Raw genomic sequence first — 27,505 nt, forward strand, 5'->3', positions numbered from 1 at the left:
AGATACGTAGGCACGGCGGCCATCTTGCGACTTTTAGCGTGTCGTCACTCATAGTAGGAATCAATGATGCTGCCACAACGCCGAGATTTAAATTCCTGATGAAATGGGAAGTCAATGCGTTGGTTTGTGTTTTTATACATGTATTAGCTCAATATTACATGTTATAACTATGGCACTTTTAATGTGTTTTTTTTGTTTACTTTTGCTATGATAACTTTTTAATGTCGTGTGTCAGCTGACGCCTTCTTCTTGTTGTTTTGTGTTAGTTGTACAAAATAATCTGCTGAAGTCTATTTCATACATGCGTCTAATTACAGTTACAGACGCTGTCTCGAACCCACTCTCGAATGTTCACGGACCGCTCCAATATGGCGGAGGTCGGCTGCTAATGAGGCATCTGTGTATAGCTATCTATGAGCTGCGCAGACAGCTGAAGTACCCGGATGAGTGTCAGGAAGAGCTGCGCAGATGTGCAGCAACACAAATACACATCAGCCGACAGCCAAGAGCGCGGTTGCCCGTCCATCCGAATTCAAACCACCTGCCCGATCGATCTGTAAGTGATGTCTCTTATTTTTAATGCAGTATTCATGAAAGAGAATATCCGCTTGTGAAAAGTATGTTAGAATGAAACGTGCAGCTTGTTGAACTAAAGAAGGCATGATGCACTTATGATGCTATGCATGTTAGCGCTTGTATTAATGACATCTCCTTCTGCTTAATCCGTATCACCGGTACCTTATGTGATAAACAGCACCTCTGTTAGAAGTTAGACAAATGTGTTATGTGGAATGATGAAAGCGGCTTTTATAGAGCTTTAACCCTTTATATAGGAAAATGACAGATGTTTGGATGCACGGATCATGTGTGTCTATATAACGTTACCATGATGGACACCCTGCATTATATAATATCAACATCTGTTTTCATCCAGCTGCAGCATGATCTGTGTTGATCCCTTTTAGTTTATAGGCATAAATATGGCAGGAAAAGTGAATGGGGATTGAAGTTGAAGCATTATCTGAAGTGTCATATCATGTCAAAACAGAATGAGTTATGTCTGCTTTATATTGCTTCACTCAGAGCGTGAGCTATGCATGTTATGCCAGAAATGTTTTGTTGTTTAAGTAACTTTCTTTGTGCTCTTAATACGGTGAAATCGATCACTGTTGTGCTAGAAAAGCAATCAAGCCAGTTAACAGTGTCATTTCAATGTATTGACTCACCAGTCACCACAGAGGTCACAACCTTTCTTAAAGGTCAAACTTTGACATTTTTACTAGCCTGCACTTTTCTTGTATTATCATTAAATATTATGACATAACAAGTGATAATATGCAGTGAGTTGGTCATTATCATAAAATAAACCACTTCAGGGTGATTCAACATGATCTTGAGCACCATGTCATCGTCTTACTCAGGGTGGATGTTGCTTTTATGTACAAAATTATTACCAAATTAATATTTAATATACCTTTCGTAAAATAATAACAGTCATTCTTTAGAAATATCTGACCGCTTATAAAGTGCAACAGTGGCCATCCACTTTTTTTAATGGCATTAGTTCCAGAAGTATTTTCCCATTAGTTTTTCTCTTAGGAATTAAAGACAGATAGATAGATATATTACATTTATTGCAAAATATGTAGCTATATTATTATATGTAAACATTTAGGCTAAGTAGTTTGAGAGTGTATAGGGAAGCAATGGTTGTGTTCACACTTCTAGTTTGGTTGATACATTTAGTACTGGTTTGCTTACGTTCACACTAATTTTAACACTTAGCCTAATCTAAAGATAGAAAACCAAAAAGTATTTTTTGACGTATATTTTCTCGACGGAACTTGTCGAACATCCAAAACAATGCCGTGTTCTGGGCTAAATGCGCTCGCTGTATGGTCGTAGCCTACACATGATGCTATTTTGTCCTGTTTTTGGTTTGTTTACATGCTTTGGTCAAGTGTCAACACACCCCATCTCTACATCATTCCCAGTGCATAATGAGAGTGGGCGGGTGCTAAAGTGTAGTATTTTTACTTGTGATTCTCTGATTGGTGGAGATTTGTCTGCAGAATCATGGGTAATGTAGTTTTTCCACCACTGTTGAACTTGTTCATTCGAAATCATGCATTTTACGACTTCAACAAAAGGATTTACCATCAAATAACAAGCTCATATCTCACAGTAGGTCTGTTTTTAAAGGTTTACTAGTAAGTTCTCATTTAATCAGTTCCCTTATTGAGAAAATGCATGGGGTTTTAACTTCTGGATCCCGACTGTTGCGCTCTGACTGACTAATCAAAATCAAGTATTCCATAGAACTGAAGTATAGTTCAATAGTATGTTAATTAAGTATCAGAAATGTATTCTATAACATTAAGGAAGTTTTAGTATTACTTCCCTTCCCATTTGAACTTTCAGTTTTAAATCAGAATAGTTCAAACTTAATAGAGGATTGAGGTGGATTTCACAGATGGGGTTTGTGCGTGTCAGACACATTTGTGTCTAGCTACTCCAGTCATGCTTGTTATTCAGGCTGAATAAACCTATTTCTCATCTCTCTCTCTCTCATTCTCCCCGCAGGCTTTAATGTTTTTAAAATAGCTAATGAGAAACTGCAGCCGTCTTTGATTATTAATGAATTCTCTCTTTAAAGAAAGCGGATGAATGAACATGGCAGCTCACATACCCAAATTTCTGCCTGCCATAGCATGACCAACCTCGTGTTATTCTGGGTGTGCCCTTTAAAGTGTCAACGATTAACATAAAAACTTAAAGCGGTCTCAAGCCTGACACACAATAGCTGTAACTAGTAGTCAGTCAGAATTGATGCAAACCCCACATGTGTCGAGAAGGATTACCTGGCCCTTCTCGATATTGTGTGTAGGTGGTGTTAGACCGCAGGCACAGATCTGATGGTCTCCAGCTCACTGAGTCACTATATGTTGTCAGAAAAGCGAATGAACGCCTGGGGTCTGCTGTGAGTCAGTCTGTTCTTCTACAGGGCCAAATAACATCAGGTCCTCTAAACAAACAACCAGGTTCCTAATGGCCACAGTTTCCTGCTTTATAATGATTCATTGGTAACGTAATAAATTGTGACATAATGGTGGAGTTCTGTTGTATAAGGCAACACAAGGCAAGTTTAATTAGCACATTTAATACACATTGGTAATTAAAAGTGCTTTACATAAAAAGGATTTAAAATTATCATAAAATATGCAAAAAGTAAGATTTTTTTGTTTGATGGATTCAGTTAGTAAAAACAAACAACAAATAGGGAAAAAATGAGCTAATATAATTAAATCTACTGTGTTTGTGGCTAGTCCATGTCCATTAGCTTTGGGCTCCTCTAAATATTTGTATTAAAGCTGCAGTCCGTAACTTTTTTGGGGTTTAAAATTATCCAAAATAACTTTTTGAGCCAGTGTTCAAAACTATCTGCTTGCCATAGCTCGATTCAAAACGGTAAGCTTGTAATTATTAGTTCCAGTGGTACTGGTGGATTTCCGTGGGAAATTTGAGCATGTCTTTGCGTCATTACGTCACATCTGTTCACATAAAGAAGGAGTCTCGGCTAGTTTAGGTTATATTGCGTGCGTGTGAGGATGTTGGTATTGGATATTTATAGCCTTTTCTCACAGCACTTGATATTATTAAACTTATCAATTTGATGGCGGATCCAGAAAGGTTCAAACGACAATCACCAGTGACGACTGAGTTTCACCTGATGTAAAATGCAAAAGACTTCGGACTTCGGAGTGGCTACAGAAAAAAAGAGACTGCAACCGGATCCATGTGAAAACAAGGATACATTTCGGAAGGGCATTAAATGTAGTCATGCAATGCTGATGTTGTTAACATTAACAATTTGAGAACAAAGTATAATTTGCACGGTTTGACGTGATATGATAAGCGATCGTTAGATTTAATCAGTGCTATTTACTGCAATGCTTTTTTCCCTTAGTTGGTCAGAACAAAAGTGGATGTTTGTTACTTTTTTAGATGACATTTTCCTGTGAAAATTCTTATGTTGTCATACTTCCAAAAAGTATAATCTGTGATTCTGAATGGCAGTATCCACACCGGCGCGGCGACCGGCAGCCGCACACTCTCCTCAAAACATTGGATTCATCCGCGCTGTGCCGTGCCGAGGCACAACACACGTAAAGTTGATAATTTCGCGAATAACTGCAATTGCAGATTTCGAAAAGAGATGGCGACAAAAAGGAAAAACTACAGACTGCAGCTTTTAGAAGAGACTATAATTATGACTCATGTTGAAACATAAACAGATTAATTTTGTTTATTTTTTTGTCCAATCAGAGAATCAGAATGAGACTGTCCCGCCCCCTAATGCGTTGCACTTCCTGATTCAAGGCTGTGACACAAGATTGTGATTTCAAAATTGAATGTACTCAAATTTATTTATCAGCCAATTCCATATCTCTTTAAATCTGTATCCTCCCAACCTCTAAACTCAAAACAGTGAGTTTTCACTAATTTACAGTGCGTCCAGTGATGGAGTGATTCTTTTAGTGGAAAATTAGCTTTTGTTTTTTATATTTTCAGGTTTTATTATAATTTTAAATTAAGTTTTAATGGTCCTTTGTCAAATTTTTTTTTTTTTTTTTTTTAGTTTTCATTTAGCGTTAATTTATATTTATTTCAGCTTTAGTTTCTGCAATTTTACATCAACGTAATGTTATCTTAATGGAACCATGTTATTTCAGTTATTTGCCAAGGCAACATTTCTAATTTCCAAAGTTTTTTTTTATACATCTAGTTTTCTTTTTTTATTAATGAAAATTATTTGAATAGTTTTAGTTAACAATACAACACTGGATTTAGCTCAGTTTGTTCAGTTAATGCACATTGTTGTGCCCTAAGCATTATCATTGCATGCAGTGACCTATAAGCATTCATTCATTCATTCGTTCGTGTCTCTGCGGCTCCAGAATCTCCCTGAGCAGATGGAAAAACAAAACAGGCAGTCCGCTTTAAGATCTGTAAGATGCTGTATGATATTGCATAAGCTCTGTCATGAGACTGTATAGCAATAAGCATGATGCTCTTTCTCCTATAACAACCCAATGGGGACGATCATGGAAAATCTCCATGGTGTATGAATTCACCATTAAGGGGAAGCAAACAATCACTATGAGAGAGAGAGAGAGAGAGAGAGAGAGAGAGAGATAGTGTATTGACTATATAGAGTATTTTCTGCATCAGTTTATTGCAGCAGACTAAAGGGACACAGGACAGCAGGTTGGTGCTGATATCTATGCGTTTATGAATGGCATGGTATTCATTTTGCAAAAAAAAATGTTGTTGTTTCTGTTTGGTTATGAGCCAAATGTTTACATGCGTCATTTGTTCAGCATGTTTGTATGAAAAAAGTTGAATGAATCCATCCATAAAAAATGAAGACAAACTTGATTAAGTGATTCATTTGTATCATCACTCAGAAACGTTTACAGAAGTCTCTGAATTTTCCATATGCTAAATGTTTTAGTTTAAGATACTATTGCTAATTATTATATGAATTGGTATATTGGTAGATATAAATCAAACAAATGTATTGTAATTTTCCCCTTTATTTTGAAAAAAACGTCTTGATTATTTTTCTATTTTTCTATTGTTGGATTTATTTTTTGTTTATTTCACTTCTCATCCAATGGAACATTTGAATTGATTACATGTTCAATGGTGGTTCTTTGGATTATATATATATATATATATATATATATATATATATATATATATATATATATATATATATATATATATATATATTATATATGTATACACACATTACACACACAATTTTTTCTTTATATATATATATATATATACAGTGTATATATAAGACATTTTTTATCATATAATATATAATACAATTACTTAAATATTTTTTCAAATTATAGATTTTCTAATTATTATGTTTAATATTCACATTGATTTATATTTATTTTTGTTAAAACCATTTTTTTTTTTTATTCCTTTGTAAAAGATTATATCTAAAAATATACCAAACATGTGAGCTGGAAAAAAAACCCCACATTGACTAAAAACCTATTTTTCATGTTACCTCTGAACAAAGCAGAACAAATGGAGAAATCTCAAGAGTTTTGATTCGTGCACTACACTCAACCAGCTTGAAGTGGAATTATGGGTAAACTATGAGTCAGTTCTCTTAAAGGCCAGCGAGCTCTTTTTTATTTCATGATGGCTCATGGCCATTAAAGTGTCCTTCTGATTTGTTCTCAGCGGCTGAGCGGGAGCACCGTTGAGTGGCTGTGAGTCCTGCAGGGGTTCGAGAGGATCTTCATGCTCTCAGTCAGCTGGACCTTATGGACGACGGACAGTGGCAGAGCGATGGCCCAGTGAGGCGGGCAGGACTAACCGACCCCGACCTCCTGAACGACTCCGAGGCCAGCCGCAGCCCGGACGGGAACCAGAACCGACTGGTGGAGGAAGCAGAGGAGGTGGAGCAGGGGCCCCGTGGTGGACAGAAGCCCCTCAGACAGGATCATACTAATAACAACAGTGATGATGAAGATTACGACAGCTCCAAGGTGGAGGACGAGGAAGAGGAGGAAGAGGAAGAGGTGGACAGTAACAGTGGCGCATACTCTCCAGAGCTGGATGGACACATCCGAGACTCCCCGACACCCAGTCCCAGTCCTACAGGTAACAGAAACTGTCAAACAGAGACATTTCACAGAACACGTTTCCCGTACAACAACGAAACTCGCTCGATCCATCGTACTATGTACCAAGACTGTTTCTCGAAAACCATATTTTCACACATTTATCATTCAACCACGTTGGGTAATAATGTCACGCAGACGGTGGAGTAATAACTTCTTTTAATTAACCCATTTGAGATCTAATTTATTTAATTTATGCGGACATGGGATGTGAGGACTATTTCTAATTTTTTCAGCTGAAGAAAATCAAATATATTAGGTGCAAAATCAGGTGCTTAAAAACTTAAATTAATATTAGAAATGTTGGCAACTAACTGAAATAATTACTAATTATTACTAAAATTACTAACACTTAATATAAAATGAAAATTGGATGTAAATTTTTACAAAATATTGATAAATATTACAGTAGTACATCAATAATACAAAAAACCCCGAGTGAATCAGAAATCTGTCATCAACCCAAAGTGTGAATCCATCTGGTTTATGACATATGCAGCTGTTCTATCATATTATGGTATGCATTTAACGTTCCATAAACTACAGTAAAATACTGTTTGTTCAGAAGTGCCATGGCCAAACAAATGAATAAGCTTTGCATGCTAAAAACTAATTTTGGTTCGTTTTCGCATGTCATTCCTTATTAAAACGTATTCTACAGTGCATTAAGGCCCAGAGCAGAGCCAGTTAATCAGTCCCAAAGCTTCACGGAATTAGAGCACAATGTGAGATTCTCCTCGTGTTGACCTGGAAGCAGTCATCCCAAGTTAAATGTGTTGTTGAGCCATGTGTCAGTGCATGTGCGTGAATGTTCTCACACAAATACAAACCTAGGAGTTTTTGCTCAGTCAAGTTCTCATCTGCTACAGTGAGAATTTCTAAAGGAAGAGCTTGTCCTTTGCCAAAGATTGTGAAGTTCGGGGCATTGAATCATTACAACATATTCAAGAGTTCAGAGAATCAGTAGCAAGTCAATGAGAGGTCCTTGAGCACACATGTATATTCATTCCCCTAAACTAAAGTCACATAAAGAAATTAAGCTTGGTGGCTTTATATGCCAGTCAAATTAACTTTTTCTGTCAAAGTTTGCTAGGAAAAAAAAAAACTACGATTAGTTATCCATTCTTTCTGCTTGATGCGTTCAGGAACCAGGTCACACTTATACAAAAATACAAATGACTGATACTGAATGGTCCTTGGACTTTAAATTGTTTAGACTAGGTTGTACCTCAGAAACAATGTCATCCTCAATGACATGAATGCATTTATTTGTTATTGGCTTGATCAGGCTGTGGGTGGAGAAGCATTTCTATTGTCTCTGAGGAGTGAGTAATAGTGCAAGACTTTTGTTTCTAGTTTTGCTGTAGAGCGAGTGATTGTATCACTATCCCATTGTTGTCGTGCACCTTTCAGACAGGTTTGAGTGGCATGAATGATACGGGCCAACCTCTAGAGATATATCTGTGTTGATGTACAAATGCTGGGTGTTGCCGCTCCATTACATTTAAAGGGACATTTTGGATGCCTGTGTGTTAGATGTATTGTAATGAAAAAGTACTTTAGGTCTTAGGGGCCGATTACATGACACCGTTTTCAACTAAAAACGTAAAATTTGTTGTGTGTTTTGGCCGTTCATTTACGCAACAACAGTGTTTTTGGGGCCTGAAAATGCAAACTTTTTTAAAGTTTTTGAAAATGATTACGTTATTCTCTCAGTGTAAACTACACAAACGTGAAAATAGTGATGTGATATGCGTATATGTTCAGTGTATAGGAGGCGTAGTGTTTTTTTACAATGTGATATTGCCAACTACTGGCTGGGAGCAAAATACGCTTTTAGTCGTTTTTCGCGGGTCTGTGTGAACAGGGATTGTTTCAACGTTGTCGTCTATAGCGCGAAACATGCAGAGGAAAACCTTTCCAATTTTTAGTACATCGTTGTCATGTAAACCTACCCTTAGATAACCACATCAGGGTTATTAACGTTAACAGTAAAAAATAAGTGTTAAATAAAACAAAGCTAAATAAATGATAAAAGCATTAGACTAAATTAAACTTTAAAAAAACTACATTGAAATTTTGCCTTGAGAACTAATTGACACAAGCTGATTGTTGAAGCACTCAAATAAAAAATGGGATAAAATAAAATAATGAAATGGAAATAAATAAAGACTAAATCTGAAATAAAATCGAATTAAACCTTAATAGTAATATGTAAATATAATGACAAAAGCACATAACAAAATGGCTCAAAATTAAAACTGCAAATATAAAAATAAAAGACAATTCACAATATTAATAAAAACTATAAATAATACTAAAATGATACTGAACCACATAAATTAAAGTAATTATGCTGAAATAATGCCATACAGTTAGAGTTACTCGAGTGAAACCATAGTACATTTTCAGTGTCAACACTTTTTAAAGAGGATGTTGTTGTTTTTCCAGTGTCAGAGGGTCTTGTCAGCCCTGAAGGACCTCCTCAGGGTGATGCCGGTTCCCCCCAGGGCTTCGGACGCCCCCTGTCGGCATCTCTCCAGGAGCTGGGGGAGCAGGGAGACCACCCTCTTCTGCCACACTGCCTCCATCAGGTATCATACTAATGTTGTATGTTCACTTCACAGGGCACTTAACCCTGGGTTATTGTCATTCTAAACCCCGCTTTAAACCTCGGGTAAAGGAAGATTTTACACTTGTAATTTAAAATCAGGGTTAGCCCCGCACCCTGCATTGTGGTGCCAAACATGTGCAGGGTGAAAGAAACATACGCTGTCAGATAATTTCGACTAGATGCTTAGCAACAATCATGTGTCGTAAAATGGTCTGAAAAGTCCATTCAGAAAACATCTTGATAGTACAGTCAGCTATAAATGATATGGGACAGGTGAGTGCCAGAGCTTCTATGTAAACAGGTCATCCAATCAGTGACACTGACACCATACATATGCAAATAAGGACGTTAAGCCAGGGTTTAAGAATGTACAATGTGAAATGGCAGTTTATGAACACCCAGGATTAATTGTTTACCTCCTCGGGTAAAATATAAGCAGTGTGAAACGTGAAGCAAGATCCAGGATTCCGTTTACCCGGGGTTTAGAATAAACCAGGGTTAACTATTTGAAGATCGAAAAGCTCGCATGCGTGTCTTTCTGTTCAAAATTGGTAATGAGGTGTTAAATTAAATGTTGTTAACATGTAAATGTCATCTCTCACCATTCAATTATTAGTGCGTGATTGTTTGTTTCTAACAGACTTTAGTTGGATTTGATGCAGTATTTCATTTCATGTGAATGAAAACAAGACTAAGGGATTGATGTTTAAGGTGTTGAGTATATTGTACAAAATAATAATTCATAAAAACATAAATATATATATATATATATATATATATATATATATATATATATATATATATATATATATATATATATATATAAATCTAAATCTAAATAGAGATTGGATGCACTGCCTATTTTTGGGCAGTGAGATGGGAAGCCTTTTCTTCTCCTTTTTCAAAGTTGTTTAGGCTGTTTATTTTGCTAGCATAATTTGATAAAAAATATAGTAAAAACAGTAATATTGTGAAATATTATTACAATTTAAAAAGTTAATAGTATTCCTGTAATGGCAAAGCTGATTTTCAGCTTCATTACTCCAGTAATGAATCAGAAATAATTCTAATATGATGATCTGATACTCGGTTATTATCAATGTTGGAAACAGTTGCATGCTGCTTAATATCTTTGGTGGAGACCATAATAAAAAAAATCCAGGATTCTTTGATGAATAGAAAGTTTAAAACAACAGCATTTATTTGAAATAGAAATCTTTAGCAGCATTACAAATGTTTTTACTGTCACTTTTGATCACTGTCAGTAGATGGTGCAAACCTCTGAAGTGTGTTTTTCAGTCTAAACTAATGTGTGTGTGAGCCAGATCACGAGATGAGTTTGCCTGGACTGTTCCACATGGTTCATTAATAAGCTTGTGTTAGTCTGTTGTTGCTGTTGGCCAGAGCTGATAACATTGACTGATAGCAGAACATGAAGTATCCGATACGAAGCAGAATAACCAGCACCTTAAATGGTCAAGCTCTGTTACATGTTTATTTGAGCTTGACCTTATTCAACATGTTTTACAAGAACTAGCTCAGATGTGCAGCTGGGTCTGTATCATCCTGAGGAGAGGTTTATAAGACGACTGTCGAAACTGCTCGCGTGTATTCCCCTGTGAATCTTTGTTCTCATAAGAGATTTTAAAAGGATAACTGGATTTTTTTTTCAGTGTACTATGCAGACATGCGGTACTCTAACATTAACTATAAAGCTACTTCCCCGGCCCACCCAGATCATTAAATGAAAGTAAGCTGCAAAAGTGAGCAATGTCCATAATCATGTCAATAGACACGACCTCCCATGTTTGTATGTCTGTTCAGGCTGTGAACGGTAATTTGAACTACGTCGGTAGAAGAGATTTTGAATGATTTAGTGATTAATGTAGTGATTTTCACCCTGACTGTCTCTTCAGGAGTTTGAAGAGAGCCGATGTCATGAGTTTTGCTCAGATAGCAATAATGTGCAATAATTGTTTATCAGGTATAAAACATCTGTACAATTACAGATTGCTCATGCAGCGTGTTTTAGCTGTGCATCATCTGTATAATTATTGTTAACACTTTATAATAACTCTCATTAACAATCGTTATATAATGCTTAACAGATCAGTAGTTCACATAGATTCATATATGAAACGTGACTCAACGTTTCATCACCATTTGAATGTGCTTTCGTTTATGTAATATAAGCCAATTTATAATTGTAATGATTTCGAGTTACTGTAGGGTCTTACCTAATGATGCTTTTCACTGTGTAATTGAATGCATAATAACTCAAGGCTAAATTCCTTTCTTTACAGATTGCGGAGTCATTTATGCATGAGGAGGACTGTATCCTTAATGTTTTTATTTGTTCACATGTCTAATAATAATACAAGGCGCTGCACAATGGTGTGTTTGAACAGCTTTTTGGAGTTGTAATGCTTGCTCCATTATAGCTCCTGATTTATACCCGATTGCCTTTGTTATTGTAACAGAATCAGGGATGCTTGCAATGTTTATGGATATAGAGCTTTTTATTGTATTACTTTTAGTGCATTACTGCGGCCAGTCGTCGTCTTGTAAGATAGTGTTTCACTTTAGCATTGTGCATTGGTGCTTTGGGGTTTCCCGCTTGCTGTAGTTTTTCCTGAACCAGAGCATTTTCCAGATGAGAGAGCAGTCAGGTTCATCCAGTTAGAGAGACTCTATCATGAACGTCTACTGTCCAACCTCTCCGCTCTACAGCAACTGTGGGGTAAGTGGCTTCTGGTTAACCGTTACTCACATGTACTTCTCGATAGAACACCTTTTAAGCTACTCTTTGTTTCTGTGATCAGAGAGGAGAAGGAGTTCGGTTGGCCGGTGTCAGGACAGGCGAGAAGACGGAGACGGTGACCTGGATGCTGAACACCTGGAGAAACTGAGACACATCTGCAGAACGCACAGGCAGTGAGTGCTCTCCACACATACATGCTACGTTAAGTCAGCCGTACAGGGGCGCGTTTCCCAAAAGCATCGTTAGCCAACTGTGTTTCCCAAACATTCGTTCATCGTTCCAACGAACATTCGCAAACCGCATCGCAAATGACAGCTCGCCGCATGTGCGGACTTGCTCTACTAAGTAAGAACGAGCCTATGATTGAAACTGGAAATAAAGCAAAATAACTGATAAATGAGAAATAGTCCTCAGATGCCATGTCTGTAATTTATATCAAAACATTTTCATAAAATGTTTTATTTTCTTTATTTTTTATTGCACACCTCATTAGTTCAGTCACAGAGATCAGGTCAACACTTATATTTTGCTTTATTTATGTTATTTTATTGCATGCTACATTAGATCAGTCACACAGCTAAGGTCAACTTTAATAAAAAAAGAAAAAAAGATTTCATTGCACTCTTCCAGTATAGCCACACAGATCAGGGCAACACTATTTTTATTAAAAAAAAATTTATTGCATGCTACATTCGTTAAGTCACACAGTCAACTTTATTTTATAAAGTATTATAAGTATTTTTATACATAAAGTATGTATTTTTATTTTACTGCACACTTCAGTAGTTCAGCCACACAGATCACGGCAAACCCTTTATTTTATTTTATTTTATTTTTATTGCATACTGCATTAGTTCAGTCACACAGATAAGGCCAACTTTATCTTTTTTTTATTTTTTTTTATTTATTTATGTTTGTTTTATTGCACACTTCAGTACCGTAATTCAGCCACACCGATCAAGGCAACACTATTTTTTTTTTTGCATGTTAGATTAGTTCAGTCACACAGATAAGGTAACTTTATATTTGTATTTATTATTTTTTTATTGCACAATTTAGTAGTTCAGCCACACAGATCAGGGCAACACTATGTTTTTTTTGTATTTCTTTTTTTATTGCATGCTACATAGTTCAGTCACACAGATAAGACCAAGTTTATCTTTTTTATTTTTTTTATTTAAAAATATTTTATTGCACTCTTCAGTAATTCAGCCACACCGATCAAGGCAACACTATTTTATTTTATTTTTAATTTTTTAATTTTTGTATTGCATGTTAGATTAGTTCAGTCACATAGATCATATCAACAATTTTATTCTATTTTTATTTTATTTTATTGCATGCTACATTAGTTTAGTCACATAGAGAAGGTCAACGCTATTTTCTGTTATTATTTATTTTTTATTTATTGCACACTACATTAGTTTAACCAGATCAGGTGTAAACCATTTTTATATTATTTTATTTATTTTAGCTCTAAACTACTTTGTTAAAAAGGATTTTGCTAGCCCAAAAGTTTTCTCTTTATAATCTCTACTCCCTTAGATCAGGTGTCCCATGGAGCTTGAGCTCTATAAAAATATGTGAGCATTGCTGTAAACGGAGTACAAGTAAATGTTTAACCTTTCGAGCCACTACACAATTTAAATACGGGGTAAAAGCTGTGTCTTTCTGTCCTATTAATTTGGGCCAGACACTTTCACCGGCAGCCGCACCTGAGCTTCTCTCTTTCCCCTGCTAAATTTAGCCAGTCTGTTTCTCGTTTCTGCGCTCTAGCTGCAGTTCGGAGTCCTGTAATGGTTTAAACATATGGCCAGTGCTGTGCTTTCAGCAATTTGAGACAAGTGCTAGAGTTTCAGTATGGGAAATGTGCCGTGCTAATATTAGATTCCCGCTGAGCGGAGCGACCTTAGATTAGCACGTCGTCCCTCTACGAGAGAGATGAAGAAAAAAAAATAAGGATACTACAAGTCCTTGAGATGATTTTGACTGACACTTGACTATTTCTCGTCTTTTTTTCAGACCTGCACGGAGTATTGAGAAGGTAAGACGGCCTCTTTGATGCACATGTTTGGGACTCCATGTGGATATGTATGTAACCGTTCACGTTTAAAAAACAGAGGGTGAAAGTCAGTGTTTTCTGTGTGTGTTCATAGTGTGAGGTGTCCAAAGTGCAAAGAAACAGTGTGATCAGAGAAACACTGGGAGGAGAGCAAAACCTGATCACGCAAGTGCTTTCATGCAGCTCAGGTGAGTTTATTTCGCCAATGACAGACCAGATCACATAAAATAGACAATGAACTATTGGGAGGAAACAAACTCGTCGTCGTCTTGGACTTTATCAATCAATTGCTTAATCAAATTTAAAAATATATATTAAGGGATTTGGTTACACTTTATTTTGATAGTCCACTTTAGACATTCTACTACATATAAGTAACTTTGCAACTACATGTCAACTAACTGTCATTAGAGTATTAGTAGACTGTCTGCTTAATATCTGCTAACACTTTATTTTGTTGGTCCCCCAACAGACATTCTACTGACTATAAGTAACTTGGCAACTACAAGTCAACTAATTCTCCTAACCCTAACCTAACAGTCTACTACAGTCCACTAATACTCTAATGAGAGTTAGTTGACATGTAGTTGAAAAGTTACTTATAGTTTGTAGAATGTCTATATCGAAATAAAGTGTAACCAGGGATTTTCCTACCATCTGAGCAGTTACCATAATTTTATGTATTTCTGTGAAAAACACAATATTCAGCATAAAATAGGGCAGGACTTTTACATATCAGGATTTGGTTGGATGGAAACATGTTAAACTGTGATATTATTGATAAATATTGTTTTTCCTCATTGGTTATACCAGTGCAAAGTTGTGGAGAAAGTTATAGTAGTTTAATAAGTGAGTTGTGGGAAATAAATCTACTTAACATTTATTAAGAAAGTAAATAGGGTATAAGATTGATCAAATAAATATTTATCATTTAATTAATTTCATATTTGAATGTTATTGGTTAACACATAGTCTACCATACGTTTAGTAGATTAGACTAGACCTAACCCTAGATTAGACCTAACCCTTACAGAAGAAACAAATAGATTTTAATCTAAATTAAATAAAAATCAAATTAAATAAAGCAAATAATTTGTTTCAGAGGTGGAGAAAGTTGCAATATTTTAATACATGTTTGTGAAAATAAATTCTCACTGAATTGTGTTAAATAAAATAACTTAATATTTATTAAGAAAGTAAATAGGGTAAATAAATTAAACAAATTAATTAAATTATGGATTTTCGATAATTCATTCATTTCATGTTTTAATATTAGAAGTTAACACCCAGTCTACGTGCACTTGCTAGATTAGATTTTACAGATTCCTTTCGAGAAACAAATTGATTTTAATTTAATACAATTAAAAAAACATTTTTTACACCTAGTTAAAAACCTAGTCTACTGTACATTTAGACCTTACCAATTCCTTTCAAGAAGCATTCTTTCATCATCTATGGACAGGAAAAACACCATGTCCCCTTCTTCAAGTACACACACACACATAAAGTTCCCTTCTGTCCCTCCAGATCATGCTCAAGATCATGCCTTATTGATGAGACTCTCTTTCTCACTAGCTCTCGCAGCTGATGTGGTGCTGGGCTATGTTACCTGAACACCGTGTTACTCGCATTGAGTTCCATGACCCGGTTTCACTTTTACACGCCAGGCATGGCAGCACCACACACACACACACACATTTTGTCACTCTTGCTGCACCCTCTGCCCGGCCACCTGTTCTGGGGACTCCAGCAGCAGGTGCATCTCAGATCTCACCCTACGAGACACATGAGTTTGAGATTGATGGCGTTCCCTCGGTCTGCTCATTCATGCAGAATTCTGCTCCTGATATCATAGACGTCACTGTGCGTTTGAAGTTGGCCTAAACTGTGGTTTCTGATTGTCTGATGCGTTTCAAATTCATCAGCAAACCTTGCAAATGGGGCTTTGTACAGAGAAAAAAATTTGTGGCCATGTTATATGCTAATTATTTTCATTTTATGGCCAGTAACTGATACAATAGCCAATATTATACATCTGTGGTATTTTGTATGTTAAAAAAAATTATAAAACGCATCAAAACCTTATTCTACAGTATAAATGGTACAGGTTAAAGCAGAGCTATGCATTTTCGGCAATTTCTTCACTGTATTTTCGCTTTTTGCTCGCAGGTTTCTCTATAGAGCTCCCCCTACAGCTTTGGAATAGATATTTGACAACACTGTCGTAAAAACTCATTGGCGACTCTCAGATACCAGAGGCTAGTCGATCAACGACATCAAAGCAGTCGGGAGATTCTTTAAAACGTCTTCTTCATTCGGGTTCGAACAGCGTGAGGGAGCGCAATAATGACAGAATTTTAGCAGATTTCTTTTGCCGCAAAGCAATTTACATCGCGAAACCTGATATCACGCGATACTTCCTGACGCCGCTGGCCCAAAGTTGCTAGGGTGTTTTTTCCGCTCACAGACACCAGGGGGAAGCGAGACGGCCACCATTCAACCCCAAAAAAGTCATAGAACCATTCCAATGACTCAGAAGTTGTTTAGTTAAGGTAAATTAAGCTAAAAACCTGCATAGTTCCCCTTTAATTTGGTCATGGAATAAAAATATCAATTTTAAAGATGTGATTTCTGGAAAAGTCAGAAATTCTCAGCTCACTGCACAGTTCGTACGTCTCTCTTATCTGATACTCCTGATTCAGATACTCAGCTTGTTAAAAGAGAGCTCCGTGAACTCGGGTACGTCCCGATTGACAAGGTCCCTATGCATGGCTATGGCTATGTTCACTGCTCTCTACTCCCTGAGCATGGGATATCAGTTGAAGTTCACTTCACTTAACAAAATGCGTTCATTCGCAACACCCTGCAATGCCAAACACAGACGAAACTCAAGTTGTGCATATTAGAGTTTAAGGTTTGATGCCAAAATGTATTTTTTTTAATAAAAATTATATAAATTAGCATACTTTAATTTAATATGCATGTGTATAAAATCCATCTAAATCTATATAAATATTTTATTTATTTATATACATATGAATTCATTATGCATTTCACTTAACCTAATGTCAAATTTAAAAACCCTAATCTAAAATGATAAATGTATCATATGTTTAATATGAAAAGAATCATAATTTGGTGTTATCTTATTTAACCCGTAATCATGACAGTTGACTTGTAACTGTCCCGTCACATGCACTTTAGACCTGCGAATAGCCGCATACATACACACCTGATTCAGATTGGAATTTCTCTTAAGATGTTAAAATACCCTTTTAAGTCCACTTGGCAGGGCATATATGGTCGGATGGAACCCACCCCTCAACTGAGCGTGTCAGATAAGAGAGACACACAATGTCCAGAGCGGGGAGGCGTGAGGACTGGAATTGTGAACCCTTCCCCTACTTTAAACTATTAACCTCAAGCTTAAAATGTGAAGGGGAAAGGAAATATATCTCTAGTGTGACACTTGAGTGCATCTGTTTCACATAAAAATGGCTAATTAATAGAATTGGACCTCTTGGACAGCGATACATGACTGCCATTCTGGAAAATGAGTCCTAGGGCCAGATTTACTAAACAGGGCAAATTAGCATGAGAGTGCATTCACAAAACAGAGCTGATTGGAGAGGAAAGTTCTGCGCGTGATCTACTGACGTCGCGCAAATTAAAGAACATCATTTCCATAATGACCAGCGCAGTCTACCAGTTAACGTAGACGTAGATGTTAAAATAATGGCACAAATGCCAGTAAATTGACGAGCGCAATTTAAATTAGTAAATCACCTTGCATGATTCATTTAAATTCTCTTCTCACATACATTTTGCATCTGAAAGGGACTACAAATGCATATTCAACAAGGTAATCTGCAAAAATAACTGTCCACGCCTTTTCAGCGCGTCTTTATTAAACCCTGACTGTAGTTTTTTAACACCAAAAGAGGGTTTGCGCTGGCGCAAGCTGTTAGTAAATCTGGTCCCTAAACTGTAGGAAGACAGCAGGGGGAGTGTAGTTTTGTAGAAAATGAGCGGTGGATTGTATCAGGCCCAGCACTGGTTGTTGGTGAGGGGCATCGGGGATGTTCAGTTTCGAATAGCATGTTACCATAATAATCATGCTAGTTTATTTTCCAGCATTTATCAGGGTTAGGCAAAATTCAAAATGTAAGAAACTGTTAATTCACAAGTTTTGAAAATTCACCATTTCATGGAAGCAAGAAAGTCATACAAAATAAATGTATGGGTCAACTGTTCCTTTTGGACATTTGTATACAAACTGGTACTTTATTTAAAATATTACACACATACACACAGATAGATGGATAGATAGATGTATGCTGTACATACTGTGCCGTATGCAGTATGATGGTATTCCATTCTGAACCTTTCACTCCCAAGGAAGTTTGATTGGTGTTATATGACTCTGATCTCTCTCTCTCTCTCTCTCTCTCTCTCTCTCTCTCTCTCTCTCTCTCTCTCTCTCTCTCTCTCTCTCTCTCTCTCTCTCTCTCTCTCTCTCTCTCTCTCTCTCTCTCTCTCTCTCTCTCTCTCTCTCTCTCTCTCTCTCTCTCTCTCTCTCTCTCTCTCTCTCTCTCTCTCTCTCTCTCTCTCTCTCTCTCTCTCTCTCTCTCTCTCTCTCTCAAACAGGGAAGGCTATGGAGGATCAGAGTACATATGAGGTACAACAGGAAGTCATCCATCCTGAAGACTGTAGCAGCACTGCCCCACAATCCCACCAGAGCGAACATCAGCACGCCCCCTCCCCCTCCTCGGACACACACGGCTCCTCCTCTCCAGCCCGTGAGGATTCAGGAGCAGAAGAAGAGAGCGTAAGTGTGGCAGCTTCCCACAGGGATGCCTCACCAGTGCCTGAGTCTCCAATGGACGCTGCTCAACCAGGCAACGTGGAGCTTCAGACGGACACGATCGGCCCCGGAGTGGTGATGGAGGGGACGGGGGACGCTGTGGATACGGGGCAAGATGTGCCACACGCAGGGGAGATAGAAGAGGCTCTAAAGCTGGAGGAAGGAGGTGAAGATCAGGAACCTCAGGAACAGGATATTCCTGAAAATACACCAGAGTTGGAGCTAGAGGAGAATGGGAATGGGGTGGAGTTGTTGGATATTATTAATGTGTCTATGCTGGATGACATGGCCAAGCGCATACAGGTGGAAGAGGTGAGTGACAGAGTTTTTCAGTTCAAATTCAAATGACTAAGAGGCTTATGTGTTATTTTGTGCGTGGCATGGCTTTGTTTTGAGAATTAGGATGATTTCTAATCAGATTCGTTTTTTAAAAGTGCTTCTAATTCTGCCCTTGAGCACTTTGCTAAGCTTTTACTGACTCTTAGATTGGAAATGTTTAATATTCTGCATATATTATGAATAGTATGCACATTTGGCAGAGATTTAAAGGTTAATCATGCCCATCACCAAATGCAAAAATCAACCTACAAATGGCTTGCTTGCTTACAATTGTTTGCATAGTAAGTTGGGAAAAGAGAAAGTATATTCAATTTGGAAAAATTCCACTCATCACCTTTTAAAGTGGTTTGTGAAACTTCATTTCCTTTAAGATTTATAAGCTGCTAGCATCATAATGCTATAGCATCCAGTGATGTCATCATCTTACATGGCATACCCTCATCACCTCTATAACTGCATTGTAGTCATAGAAACCTTGTCTATGCAATCATAATATCATCCTTATTTCAACCCCAGTAAATTGTGCATGATAGGAATAGAAAGGGAATCCTGTTAATATCGATTTCCAACTATGATAGTAGTCCCAATGCTAAAAGGATGATTTTGCAGCCAATAATATATCAACAATAACTTATTTTTGCGCTAAACAATTAAAATAAGTCTCTCTTTTAAACCCTCAAACTGAAGGAATCAAGATTATTATAATAATATAATAAAATATGTTAAGTAATAACATTGTATGGTTTTATTAAACATAAAAGAATCATAATAATAATAGATTAATATAAATAGAAAAAAAATCACGTTTATGTCTGATAGACTTTTTTCATATATATTATTATTATTGACTGTCTGTCAATCGACAGCATGTCACAGTAGAGCATAAAGGGATAGTTCATTCAAATATTAAAATCCTGTCTTCATTTAATCACCCTCAAGTTGTTCCAAACCTGTATGAGTTTCTTCCTTCTGCTGAACACAAAAGATAATATTTTAAAGAATGTTGTTAACCAGACAGTTGATGAACCCATTGACTTCCATAGTATTTTTTTTTTCCTACTATGGAAGTCAATGGATACCGTCAACTGTGTGTTTACCTACATTCTTTAAATATCTTCTTTTGTGTTCAGCAGAAGGAAGAAACTCATACAGGTTTGGAACAACTTGAGGGTGATTCGACCTAAGTAATGACAGAATTTCCATTTTTGGGTGAACTATCCCTTTAAGGACTCGTCTGTGGCAACCACATGTAGAAGCGTGATGTGTTTGTGATTATTGTATGTCCCCTGGTGTACTTGTTTTTTTAAGCGCAGCGTGTTGTGTGTGAGATCTCAGCTCCCTGGCTTGGTAATTACCTCTTTCACTTTCTTGTAAGTTACTGTGGTGAGAAGGCGTTTGATAAGAACATGCGTAATAGATATGGGAATCTTAGCTGTGATTGAGAGAGCTGGATGACCTGAAGGGTGACCTTTCCCCTGAATGCCAGAGCTGAATGATTGTAACAGGGAGCCGTGTGTGATGTCATAATGACACTTCCACCCTCAATGAGACAATCAACAATAGAATCTGGACCAGTGATCTCTGCCAGCACAATACAGGCTTTCATGAACCTGTGTCTTTAAGGCTTTTGTGCTGTGTTCCCAAACATGTCATGCGCAGATCTTGATTTCAGGAATTAGTGTTTAGTCTGGGCTCTCAAAAGTACAGTAAAAACAGTAATATTGTGGAATATTATTACAATTGAAAATTGCTGTTTTCTATTTTAATATGTTTAAAAACGTAATTTATTCCTGTGTTGGCAAAGCTGAATTTTCAGCATCAATACTCCAGTCTTCAGTGTCACATGATCCTTCAGAAATCATTATAATATGCTGATTTGCTACTCAAGAAACAATTTTTAATTTTGTCAATGTTGAAAACAGTTGTGAGGCTTGATATTTTGGCGGAGACCATCATGATACTTCTGTCAGCATTTTTTGATGAATAGAAAGCTCAAAAGAACACTGACCCCATACTTTTGAAAGGTACGAGTATGTGATCGGTGCACAGTCTCAAATTACATAAACTGACTCTTTTCATTTTATTTGAGAGCAGTTTTTGCAAACCATTATCTTATAGTGTATTATCAATTTAAAGGGCCAAACAATTTCCGTTAAAAGTGGGGATGCACCGATATGAACATTTTGGCCAATGGCGATAACCGATAATTCTTTATATTTGAAAGCCGATAAATGATATATTGGTCGATAAATGTAAACCCAAATTTGTATATAATTTTAACCTGATTACAAAAACAAAAGTCTCACCATTAAAAGCTATTGAACCGTATTTTCCTTTTTTAAAAGTGATTCCAATCATATTTCAATCAATTGAAACCCATCATGGCGACCAGTGCGTCTGAAATGTCTCAGCTGAAGGAAATAAGCCATTATTTATCGGCTTCAATATATATACAAATTTTCTAATCGGGCCGATAACGAAAACATTAAAAATGAACATATATCGGCCGATACCGATACGGTGGCCGATATATCGTGCATCCCTAGTTAAAAGAATATTTCGTCCAAAAAAAAAAATCCACCATATTTGACTCACCCTCATGTCATTTGAAATCTGCATGACTTTCCGAAACACAAAATATATTTTGAAGAATGTCAGGGCCCCATTGACTCATTATATTATGACCTTCAGCCTCCACCGTCAATCGTCAAGTTTTTCAGGCTAGTTAAAATGGTTTGACTTTTGAACATGTATGTCCCTTTTCTTGGAAAGGTTGAAAACACACTGAGAAAACATGGTGTGAGTGTGAATGCAAGCCCAGTTGTGCTCAGCAGGATCACATTTTGATGCTTTTTTAACCAGACAGAACTTACTGAGCTGGAAAACTAAATCAAAACGTGTTCGGATTATAACGTGCAATATTCAAATACAACATTATTTATTGGTGTATTTGTAGTAGACTCGATGTCCTGGGTACACACAGCGCAGACATAATGGGATATGCCGTTTTCTCCCAAGCACAATTAGGATCTGTTAAGAAATTCATCATGCATGTTGTAGTGCAGAATCACGGTCATTTGGGAGCACCATCCAAAACAACTAACAGACGCTATCATGCAAAAGTTTGGGGTCCGAGAGATTTTTCTTTAATGTTTTTGAAAGAAGTCTCATATGCTGCACCAAGGCTGCACTTATTTGATCTAAAATACAATAAAAACAGTTATATTGTGAAATATTATTATGATTGAAAATAACTGTTAAAATGTAATTTATTCCTGTGATGCAAAGCTGAATTTTCAGCATCAATACTCCAGTCTTCAGTGTCACATGATCCTTCAGAAATCATTGGTTGAAAACAGTTATTTATATATTTCTAAAACAGAAAACAACATTATACAATTTTTCAGGATTCTTTAATGAATAGAAAGTGAAAAGAACAACATTTACTTGAAATTACACTTACACTGATTACTGTCCCTTGTGATCAATTTAATGCATCCTTCCCGAATAAAATAATTAATTAAAAACAACTTACTGCCTCCACTATCACTGTCAGTATCTACAGAGCAGGATGGCCTATGAATGCTCATATGAATTATAAAATGAAGTTTATTTATGCCTAATGTGATGTAAACAAAATTGCTAAAATTGAGCAAACTCTTTGTTTTTCATTGATTTTTTTTTTCTTTTCTTTGCAAACCATGCTTATGGTTCATTATACATCAATGCCAGTAATCTCACAATGCCAAATATTAGCAGATCAGATCATTCGGTGGATCAGTCTGTCGATGGAATAAATTATATATCTGTTTGTTCCATCTTTAATTTCAAGTATATCTGTTTAATCATTAATTAATGACACAGCATCCTGGAAGTGGGTTTATTCTGAAGGTCTACTGCTGAGTTGGTTATTTAGATGTGTACAGAATGTCTTTCAGGTCTGGTCAGTGATGGAGTGATATGTGGCTAATAATGCTGAATGACCAGAGAGAGAGAGAGAGAGAGAGAGAGAGAACATTACCTGACTGATTTATGTCCACACTCATCAAACGTGATGTTTTTCTGTATAAGAGGGCCATCCGAGTACATTTGAGGAGTTCAAAATGATTTTTCATTTGCGATGATAATAAGCATGTGCTATTTTTGGCCTGTTATGTTGATCGCTCACTGTTAATGGGCTCACTTGATTGGCTCCGAATGTGTGTTTTGAAGGCTAATTACTCAAGTGATTAATTAGTCGGTTTTATGTTTGTTTGTTTGTCCGATTCATTTGTCACGCTGCTCATGTGCTTTTCTACTTCATAAAAATAAGTTGTTTTATGAAAGCCTAAAAACAAAACCGAGTTTTATGCAGTAGTGAAGTGGACTGTTTTGCTGTTTGGCTTTTTTTTAGGAACACATGGGCGCTTGTATTCCTCAAATAACATTAAGGATCGATTAGCCTACTTCAGCAACTTCTATGTTATATGTTCTATGTTATAAAGTTTTCCCTAAAGTCTGATTCGAGATGATGTGAATGGGTGTTTTGACACACACTAACAACACCCTTAACCAAGGTAAAAACATCTAATTCACTCATTTTTGGACATTCTATACAAGTTTAGTGGTACAGTGACGAGGTCTGTGCTTCTTTTAAACTTGTTGTGGAATTTTCTCATGTTATGGGCACCTCATAAAAAAAAAAAAAACTTTTATAGGATCTTTGGCTTTAGTCTGAATTGACAAATGAAATGGCTGTTGTGGAGCAAAAATAGACAACTATAATTGCAGTGCTTGAAACATTTGTTTTCATTGAGACAGATCTTGCCAAATATGGAAGCTCTCTGGGTGAAATGAGTCCACACCAAGGTTTTTCAGTGAAAAACATTCCTGAGTTATTCTTGTTAAAATTAGTCTTAATTCAATAAGAGCACAAACGAATGTTTATTCCTCTCAATTAAATTAACTTTAATGTTTTTTTCCCCTTTATTACTTACTTTAGTGCAATAATGCTGTTATATCTTTTAGTTTTATATTTGCGGTTTTTTATTTAGTTTAAGGTTTAGTCAAATTGTTCATATGCTTTTATCAGTGGTATTATTATTTTAATATATATATTTCTGTTTAGCTTTAATTTCATTTCAGGTTTAAAACATTTTTACTTAAACTTTTTATTTTAGTTACTTGCCAAGGCAACATTTCTTATTTATTTCAATGAAACAAACTTTTTTTTGAAGTTTTAGTTTAAGGTAATAACTGCTATGCAGCCACACACACACACACACACACACACACACACACACACACACACACACACACACACACACACTCATGTCATCATTAATATTCAGATTTATTCATGGTATTCAGTATTGATTGGCCAGAGGGCAGCACTTTAGATTGTCCACTCGTTCTCAGAGCTCATTGGTCTTTAGTAGTTTGACCTCTCCGTGACCTTATCCATTCCTCAGTGGCTTGTGATGTAACATAACTGACTCCTCTTTCCTGACCATCTCCAATACTTCCATTCTCATGTACATCATTTATGAGGTGGGGTAAAGGTAAACCTAATTCAGAATGATGAAGTGCTGAGGAAATGGACTTCAGCTCTTTGATGCATATTAAAGGACATGTATTATTAAACATACTTGCTTGAGAAGTTGAGATAATACAGATTTATTATGAGCTATTTTGTGTATAGTCTTGTTAGAGACTTGTTAAATTATTTTTGTTTCTAGATGCTGCCTGGATAGGGTGAACATACAATATATATTTATTTATTTATTTAAAGCATGCTGCATTTAACAGTTAAATGCAGCATGCTTTAAATAAATAAATATAAATGTATATATATTATAGATTTTGTATAGCATGCTGCAGTTAACATTCTATATATATATAACTTTTTTACATTTAGCAAAAAAAAAAAAAAAAATGATGCCATATTTACCGAAATAAACGCTCTTTTATATACATTTTGATTAACATTAAAATACAAATGTAATCCTGACTATAAATATAAATGTTCTAGACTCGTATATAGATTTAGTATTTATATTTATTTGAGTATTTATATAAAATTTAGGGAACTATGAATGTATATAAATTCAAAAACATTTTGTAAAGTGCATATTTGATGCAAATCTCCAAAAATATTTATTGTTAAATCTAACAAAATTAGATAACGTTATATTTTACATTTTACACGTCCTATTCAGGCAGTCAAAGACCAAAACCAGCTTGTTTCTTTTACACAAAAGGGCAAAACATAATTTTTTTGTATCTAAATCTTATATTTTAAGTGTTCTGTTGTTTTTGCTATATTTTAAGCCCTCAGCTCATTGTGACATCTAGTGGGTAAAGTATGTTAGTGCACAGCTTTTCCTCATTTCCGTGAGAAATTAGATCCTCGTTCCAAGCCTTTGAGCACCGCAGTCTTTCTCAATAACCTGTCGTCTGTGTCTCAGATCACTCCGGCTGCTGGCCTTGTGTCGATCTTAAAGAGAAGAGTGTCTCTGGAAGGAGCCAACAGCTCTCCCCCGGCTGCCTCTAAACCCGTCCCCAAAAGAAAAGTCCGTTTCCGAGAACCTGACGAAGGCCTTGACCACGGTAAGAACCAGTATTGTTTTCTGAAATCCCATTTTTGCAATATTCACATTGATCATGTTCTGATTCTCTATTGATTTGCCCGATATGCAGATGAGGTGGGCGGGGACTCCTGGCTCCTCCTCCTCTTGTTGTGCTTGGCTACCGTGGTGATCAGTGTGGGCGGGACTGCGCTCTACTGCACTTTCGGAGACGCCCAATCCAGTGTGTGCACAGACTTTTCCCATAACATGGACTTCTACATCGGACGGGTGCAGAGGGGAATGGACGAGCTCAAACACTGGCTGTCCCCGAGCTCATAGCAGGACGACGAGTCATTTTCTGCCTCCGCGATCTTCGATGCTGAGAAATCCTCATGAATAGGCCTTTGCTGGGTCACACTGACACATGAGCCCGTCTGTAAGGTCCTAAAGGGGACGTCCGGCCCCCTGGAAGACACCGGAAACCACTTTGGCCAGTTTTCGACTCAAGTAGCCCACTGTTTACTGCCATCAACTGAACCTCATATGAAGAGACTTCTTTTTTTAAAGTCTTAAATCTCAAATCTTAATATTTGGTTGTCTTATATTCGTTTAAAAAGTCAAATGACCACCGTAGTACTGAAGATATAATAATGGACATATCCATCTGTAGCCTGGACGTAGCATTCTCCTGGGGTGGGCTTGGATGGTCTTGTTTATAAAAATGTTTATAGGGACAGGAAAGCAATACATGTATATTGAGGAGTTATAGATGCTGTATATAGATACAGTCAAATCCCAGTGATTATATAGTTTCCCATTAATTATTATAGAAAAGCAAAGAGAATTGTCTGGTAGATTTGGCAATATTTTAATAGTTAACAACACAACATTGATATTAATTCTTTAATTTATATTTATTAATTAATGATCTATATATATTCTTTAATTCAGTCTGATACTTGAAACTAGCAGTGTCAAACACAAACCCTCAGACTGAATTTACTTTGCATTTTTTTTAAATATCATTACTAAATTGCTTGAATTCACACTTCTTTTATTCAGTTAGATGGCAGATAATTTTTTATCTTCTTCATTTGTAATACAAGAGTCCACACTAGAGCTGCACGATTCTGGATAAACTGGAAATCATTATTTTTTTGTTTAAAATAGAAATGATTATTCTCCGACCATTCTGAAAATACAACTAAAGGTTCTGACAAAAAGTAAATTGATGCTATCTATTTAAAAATATATTTTATAAAACATTTTTTAAATCCGCTTGAATGAATGATTCACTCAAAGACTTCACTGATTTCATTACAGAATGAATCAGCGTTTTTGAACAAATCTCTTGAATGAATGATTCATTGACTCACTCATAAAGACTCATTATTGGATGAATCAACGTTTTTGAATGAATGATTCAGTGACTCACTCTTAATTAAGATATCAATTGTTTGGATGAATCAGCATTTTTAATGAATCTGTTGAAAGAGTGGTCCATTAATTCAAGAGATTGTTATATACAGTAGACATATTTATATATAAATAAATGTATATATATATATATATACATTTATAGTCATTTAAGAATAAGATTGCT

The 27,505-nt window shown here is 36.2% G+C and overlaps 1 protein-coding gene across 1 annotated transcript; it reads left to right on the forward strand.

The window, feature by feature from the left end:
- Positions 1-419: 419 nt before the first annotated feature.
- cnsta (consortin, connexin sorting protein a) lies at positions 420-26,487 on the forward strand. The gene is made up of 11 exons (XM_079633265.1): positions 420-556; positions 6,271-6,693; positions 9,165-9,307; positions 11,631-11,661; positions 11,981-12,067; positions 12,150-12,261; positions 14,111-14,132; positions 14,245-14,338; positions 18,798-19,327; positions 25,801-25,942; positions 26,033-26,487. Exons 2-11 carry the CDS (start codon positions 6,354-6,356, stop codon positions 26,239-26,241), a joined length of 1,710 nt encoding a protein of 569 aa, XP_079489391.1. The 5' UTR covers positions 420-556; positions 6,271-6,353; the 3' UTR covers positions 26,242-26,487.
- Positions 26,488-27,505: the final 1,018 nt, after the last annotated feature.

This window comes from Phoxinus phoxinus (assembly GCF_949152265.1).
Source record: "Phoxinus phoxinus genome assembly, chromosome: 13".
Lineage (NCBI taxonomy): Eukaryota > Metazoa > Chordata > Actinopteri > Cypriniformes > Leuciscidae > Phoxinus > Phoxinus phoxinus.